The 7353-nt window shown below is 38.5% G+C and overlaps 1 protein-coding gene across 11 annotated transcripts in view; it reads right to left on the bottom strand.

The window, feature by feature from the left end:
- Positions 1-494: 494 nt before the first annotated feature.
- Positions 495-7353, bottom strand: part of MARCHF7 (membrane associated ring-CH-type finger 7) — a 41887-nt gene continuing 35028 nt past the window's right edge. For 8 of the 11 annotated variants that reach the window (XM_029071813.2, XM_039913175.1, XM_029071810.2 and 5 more), the window contains 3 exons: positions 6925-7038; positions 4143-4191; positions 495-714 (listed from right to left, as the gene is read on the bottom strand). In XM_029071813.2, coding sequence (XP_028927646.1) covers positions 656-714; positions 4143-4191; positions 6925-7038 — 222 coding nt within the window. In that variant the 3' untranslated portion in view covers positions 495-655. The remainder of the gene's footprint in view (positions 715-4142; positions 4192-6924; positions 7039-7353) is intronic. The other 3 variants (XM_029071818.2, XM_029071811.2, XM_039913174.1) reach the window with 1 other exon arrangement.

The following is a 7353-nucleotide window of genomic DNA, read 5'->3' as shown; positions in this document are numbered from 1 at the left end:
TTTGGGCAAGTCACAACTTCTCTGTGCCTCCATTACCTCATTTGCAAAAAACAGGGATTAAGACTTCAAGCCCTGTGTGGGACAGGAGCTGTGTCCATCCTGATTATCCTGTATCTACCCCACCGCTTAGTACAGTGCCTGGCACATAGTAAGCGCTTAAATACCATTAAAAACAAACAGCTTAAGGCATTTTAAAGGAAAATGTGTGCAGCTTAATATGCAATTCAACACTGAGATTTGTTTTATGGTTTTTCCCTTCTAAAACCTGTAATAGTACTTTTCCCATCTCTCTCTACTACCAAGGGAATAAAATGATTTTCCATGAATATAATTTGACTACAGTAATTAGAACACAAAATGAGGAGGGAGGAGAGGGGAAGGGAGAAAGAAACGTTGCTTAAATACTTTGAAACAAGGCTAACACTTTCGCAGTCACTACAAGGGGAAATCTTTTGAATTACTAGTTCCTGAACAGATAAGATTCATTGGCCATGTTCCAGAGGGCAGCAGTAGAATTTAATTCCACAATACGTGAAAAAAAAAATATAGTGACATCCACTGTATTTTTAATAAGCACCTCCCCAAATTAACCTAGGATGATTTATCACCAATTTGAATCAATTTTTTTTTTTGCAGTTCTTCCATTTTTCATGCATTAGGCAATGTCGAAAGTTCTGTTGTGGTCTCCATCTTCTTCGGAATCATCCTCTGAAGCTGTTGAAAGAACATAATACAATTAATGTCCCAAAACAATAAAACTAAAGAACATATGCAGGGAAAGAGATGACTTGCAAAATATTCCAAATCCAAAATGTGGTCAAATTCAGAATGTTCAAAAACATCACAATGAGGTTTACAGAGATCTCCTAAAAAATAAAAAAAACCCCACCTTATATAGATTACCTTTTACAGGCTAAAGGAAAGGTACATTTCAAAAAGATAGAACTCATCTGAATAACAGGAAGGCAAAGTGACAGGTCAGGTGCAAACAGGTGATTGATTAGGTGACCAAATAAAGGAGTCTAAAGAATGCCTTGTGAGCAACACTAAAACTACCAAGAAATATGGTGCCATTTAATGATGAATCCAAAGATGAGAATACAGTTTAGTTTATATTAAGGATGGTGCCAGGAAGGTTCCCATTTCCAACTGTTTTTCTTATGCAAAAAGACTGGAATCGAATTATGGTAACCAGAGAGGAACCTTTAGACCAACTAGACAAATTAGATACAGGTAAATCACAGATGTCATCCACCTCAGAAAGTCTGTAAGAACTTGGTAGGACAAATGTAATTTATCTTGACCCGTGGTCACTGTACTGGAGGAGTGACAGCCAATGGAACTCCCCTTCCACTGGAACAGCTCAAGAGTTGACTCTGGGCATCTACTAGTGAATCTCACTTCTGGGCCTGACAAATTGGTAAAATCCATTGTCATACTAAGGACCAGTAAGAGTTAGTCTAACACAGTCTGTGGGGAGAATGGGTCAATAAGGATGTGGCCTGAGGAAATCAGTGAACCTACTATTTTTAAGTTTGGTTTATAACATTCATTCCACACAAAAGACCAGAGAAGATGGCTTCAAATACTAGACAGAACTTTCCATTATCCTTTAACTTTTAGGATAGCACATTACTATGCTTATCCAAAGGAAGTACATCCCCATCTACCTAAGAGCATCTCTTGTTACTTAAATGTGACAGGTTCAAAAAAGAAAAACGCTTCTTTCCCCATCGTCGGTGATACAGGAATGCTAGGGACAAACAGAATACTGAACTGGATGGACCAGTGGTCTGACCCAGGTTGGCATTTCTTATTAAGTTCTTGAATCTGACCTCTTGCAAGTACACCTAATTAAACTAGAACATTATTGGGGAGTTAAGGAATGTTCGAAGTTGAGCCTGTCTAGAGCCAGGATGCTGCGGTGTAGGGAGAAATGGCCTGTGAGGGCATGGCGACAGACACCATGAGTACTACAGTCAAATTTTCCTTAATGAGGGGTTTTCAAGAATGCAAACCCCATGTTTTATGAGAGCTGGGCATAATTAGGGGTTACAAGAGGTTGGCTGGGGGGGGGGGGGAATTTAGGATAGGGGTATGATGGATCACATAGGTAGGGCAGCCTAAAATGCATATTTCATACTAAATTAGATGTATCTTTTCCAGTGATAGAAATGTAAAGTTCCATCATTCACTGAATGCTGCTGAAAAAAAACAACAAAAATGTCTAGGTGATTTTCCCAAACCCTCATAAGAGATGAGTTGTAGGTAGTGAGGTAGCAGGACTAAAAACAGCGAATAGAGAAGTCAAACCACGATGTCCCAAGAATTTTTTTTTAACAAGCTGGGTGAATCAATAGTGAAAGAAAGATAAGTACAGACTACATGTGCGGTATGTTTTTCAAAGAGAGATGCAGAAAATAGATTTGCCAAGAACATCAAACTGTCACATTTCCCACAGAAATGGATGGGGGGGCATGCACTCTTTTTTTTCTGGTAAATTTAATTCTAGAACCTTTTCTTAGAAAACAGCAGAATCAAGAATTGGGTTATGGGAGATACAGGGAAAGTGGAGGGAAAAGGAAGAAGAGGAGGTGCTGCTTGATTTTGTTGCTGGCATATCAGATAGAGGTGACCACAAATGCACAAACTTTCAACTTTAAGGAAATGAGAGATACTGACCCTGCTGTCAGTATATTGTCACTGCTCCAGCGTGACCCTATTTACCAGGAGAGGGTGGGAGGGCTGGCAGGTGGAAAGGGTGTACAAAAGAATCATTTCTTTTAACAGTGTGTAGTCTTGGGGATTAAAATGAAATTGCTCAACTTGCATTCAACATGATGCCTTTAATTATTTTTATCATATCTTCCTATTCCTGACAATAAACGCACTTCTGTAAGACTTTATATCCTAGACTGAATCCCGTGTGTATATTTCCCTTGCTTTCAGTAAAGTAGTCTAGCTTCAAGGTTAGAGACTCATTCATTTACATCCATTATTGTCTAAGATAAATTAAATACAAAATTTCTCTAACATGCGAGATGCTGTACTGCATCAAAAATAGGAATTTCTTGTGCCAAGTCACAGATTTACCCAGTAATCATGGAAAAGATTTCCAATTGTGCCAGGGGCTTCCGACTTGAAGTTCAAATTCTTTAATTGCACTGACCTTTGCCACGACATGACTTTGACTGTCCTCCAGACTGAATGTGTCAAATTACTTCTGCCAGCATCATTTACAGGGCAGGAAAATATAATTTCACTTTGGCACAGAAATAAAATGGGAAGTGTCACAGCTCACTCCTTGAGAATCCAGTGGGATTCTCCCCGTAACTTGCCCTTCTACATTCCCTGATTACCCTGCTCCTAGACGAGTGATTTGTGGGGGTTGATCGGGGTTGTGGGGTCGTTTTTGGATAACTGAAAAACTGCATGGGTCATCTTTATTACGTGAAGCTAGTCATCAATGGAAAATATAGCATAAACCTTGATTTTTTATACTCAGTGACTTGGTTTTAACACCACTTTTGTTTGATATTCTTCTAGATGATCTAGAGAAGGGAATATGCAGTGAAATCTTCAGGTCTGCAGTAGAATCTGAGGCCTTCTGTGTGGTGCTGATGGGACCAAACTTCAGAAACCCAATCAATAATATCTACAAAGAAATCAAATGATCACCACTACACTATATAAGTCTTATTTTATGGATAAGATTTCCATGCCAGCCAAAAATTCACGATTCCAAGGATTTTAAATCTACCAACCCAAAATTGCCAAACATTTGTTTGTCCAGGTTATGCATAAAATCCTCCCAATACTTGGCTAAACCAGCACTCATTAAGGGTGATATTAGGCAATATTTAACCTCAAACTCCTGAGGTACTACTGTAATGTAAAAAGCATTCGTTAAAATGACAATTCAGTTTCATTAGCACCAGTACCCACTTTTAAATTCCAGAAATCTACATCAACTGAACCCATAGACCCTTCTTGCATCTTATGAAAGTATGTCAAGCCAGACAAACCGCTGTGGCTTGTCAATTATGTAATATGCTCTCTAAAAGGAACAGTGAAATTTTCTTTCTGTTGGTTTAATTGCAAAAATAAATTCAATACATCTGGGGATGGGAAATGCCACCTACTTTCGAGATCTTCCATATGTGCCTGAAGCGTTCTTGCAAGGTTAATAAACTAGAAACAATGCAGAAAGAAATACAGTAGTTTAAATGTTGAAAATGGATCTGTAGAGAGGTTCAGTACAGGAGGTTCATTTTTTCTTTAACAAAATTGTTAATCATTAATTCAGGCCATTAGAACTCTAGCTCTGACGATTCTCATGACAGCCATGAAAAATACAAACCTACTAGGATTTACATTTTAAAAACTAAAATCCAGTTAGAAAATGAATATTCACTACTTCAAAAACCGTTTTCCACTCATTGCTTTGCATTGTGTTAACTGGACTGCGGGCTGCTCATCCCAATCAGTGCTAGTCCACCCTTTGTCAAGTACATTTCTTCTAGCGATTTTGCTATTCTGCAACTTGGGAGTTACAAATAGCTCAGTTTGAACTAGATAGCCTCAAGCCAGTTAGTGCAGAACTAAATGCCCAATTTGAAATAACGAAACAAACGTTTTTGATACAATGTAACAGCAATAACCATTTTCCATTATTTATCTAGGATTCAATGTTTCCCTATTCATTCTCTAAATTCTATCGTGGGACTGATTTAATAAGTAAACATTCAAATTTAACCTAAAGATGTAAGAACAGTTCTGTTTTTTTGACAATAGGGAGCTCTTGGAAATATTGGATTCTCTTCTTAAAAATAAGAGCTCAGTGTACAGGCTTAGTGCCTTTGCTATGGGCAGACAGAAGATGTCTGTTCAAATTCCAGGACCATGGGTACGTCATCAGGGTTCCTCAGCTTTCTCACCAACATAACAGGCAGATTAGGCATTTTCCTTAATAACCTCAGCCAGGGATAATTTAATGAGGAGGGTGGTCCAGAAAATCTCATAGCAGGTCAGAGATTGGTGCTTTCTGAATATGAGATAGACTCTAAATTCATCCTCTAGACTGTAAGCTCTTTACGGGCAGGGAACATATCTGCTAATTCTGTTCCAAGCACTTAGTACAGTGCGCTGCACAGAGTAAGCCTCAATAAATCCACTGATTGATTGAGATAGTACAGTATTACTATGAGAAGCAGCGTGGCTCAGTGGAAAGAGCCCGGGCTTTGGAGTCAGAGGTCACGAGTTCAAATCCCAGCTCTGCCACTTGTCAGCTGTGTGACTGTGGGCAAGTCACTTCACTTCTCTGGGCCTGAGTTACCTCATCTGTAAAATGGGGATTGAGACTGGGAGCCCCACGTGGGTCAACATGATTCCCCTGTGTCTACCCCAGTGCTTACAACAGTGCTCGGCACATAGTAAGCGCTTAACAAATACCAACATTGTATTTGTTTTTGTTGTTGTATTTGTTAAGCGCTTACTATGTGCCGAGCACTGTTCTAAGCGCTGGGGTAGACACAGGGGAATCAGGTTGTCCCACGTGGGGCTCCCAGTCTCAATCCCCATTTTACAGATGTGGTAACTGAGGCACCGAGAAGTTAAGTGACTTGCCCAAAGTCACACAGCTGACAAGTGGCCGAGCCGGGATTCGAACCCATGACCGCTGACTCCAAAGTCCGTGCTCCTTCCACTGAGCCACGCTGCTTCTCTATTATTATTACTATTATTATTATTGATATAACGATACTCATTCTCAAATGAAGAATGCTGTCATTGCTGCTCCTGCTTGTTTGGCTTGAAAAATCATAAAAATACTCATTACATAATATTTGAGCAATGGCTTAAGCAAAGATGAACTGGAACAGTCAACTCCTAATTCATTAGAAAAATTTAAGGGCTATGTTTTAAACATTTTATGACAATTTTTCAATACTACATTCAGTTAATCAGAATACAGTAGTGCAATGAGTGAAAATAAAGGGTAATTTTATGCATGTCGCCTAGTGTAACCTCCAAGAAGAAAAAAACTAAGTGTCTAGTGCTGACTTTGGGTGGTGGGGGGAAAAGAGGGTTAGAAAAAGGGAGAAAGGAAGAGGAAGGGAAGAACGGTCTCTTTTCTTTTGAAGTGGTGGCCTAAGTAATCCAGAGCCTACTTTTTTCCTGGCAATTCATGGCACTACATGAATTTAAACAAAAAAAAGATGCTACTACTGTAGAAGAAATAGAACAATAAACTTTGGATTTTTGTGAAGTTAATAGTTTATATGAAAATTATTTATGCTAATTTAAAGTAAATCATGCAAAAGCCATAGGCCAAATCAGTCTGCAGGCACATAAGAATTTTTAACATGAACTAAAAATGTCACTCACAGCTCTAATACTGTACTTCAACCTATTGATGTTAATTCTGGCTGATGTATTAGCATGGTAGCATTGTAATCAAGCGTGTAAAGAGCTAGGGAAAATTCCATGGGCAGTGGGGCATTTTTGACTGTATTTATGAGGTTCTGTCAACACTCTTTGATTAGAACAATCTTTTTTGACAACCTAAGAAATTTTTTTTAAAAACCCTAAAATTTCATACTATCTTATCATCAAAGCTATAGGCTGAATATGGGAACTTGTACTTGATTTTCAGGTCTGAAATAGAATAAAATAAAATATCGGCACTTTCTATAATATTCCTTTTACCCTTATTTCAAAGCCAAAATACTCAAATCTTTTGATCTAATAGAAGCATTACTTTTCTTTTTCTGAGAAGTATTTTGAGAGATTCTAGAATTAATCATTTTATAGGCAGCAGATATAAAAATGTCTTTTTAAAAATACATAGCACTTTAAGGAAGAATTTCCCCCAAAGAAATTTCTCCCTGGGCAAGAATCCCCCAACTCTGCCCTAACATTACTTACCCGGACATGTGTGTTAGCTTCACTTGCGGTTCCCAACATGTCCGAAAAACGTTGTTCACATAAGTGCAATAACACAACTAGGTACAGACCAGAACTGATAAATTCATACTCTGCCTTGAATGAAAAAGGGAAGCAAAAAAGAGAAAACATCAGTCACATATAGTTCTAGGAGAATCAAAACAGATGCACAGTCAATATTGCTCATGCCCACTGGGAAGTTTTGCAGGACACCCATCCCTGGCAACTCTAGTGAAGGACAAACTGCAGTTGTTCACTGTTTCCTTGGGGGATCTAATTCATATCTCCGCAATTATTTGTTATGGAAGCAAGAAAGCACATATAAGCCCTGAAACTAGACCAGTTTCTCTATGATCCATGAAGTCTTCTCAACACACTGGTTGAAGTAAATCCAATTGGATGTTAAAAGTG

Source organism: Ornithorhynchus anatinus, chromosome 9 (assembly GCF_004115215.2).
Source record: "Ornithorhynchus anatinus isolate Pmale09 chromosome 9, mOrnAna1.pri.v4, whole genome shotgun sequence".
Taxonomy (NCBI): Eukaryota; Metazoa; Chordata; class Mammalia; order Monotremata; family Ornithorhynchidae; genus Ornithorhynchus; species Ornithorhynchus anatinus.
This window is presented reverse-complemented; position numbering and strand designations above follow the sequence as displayed.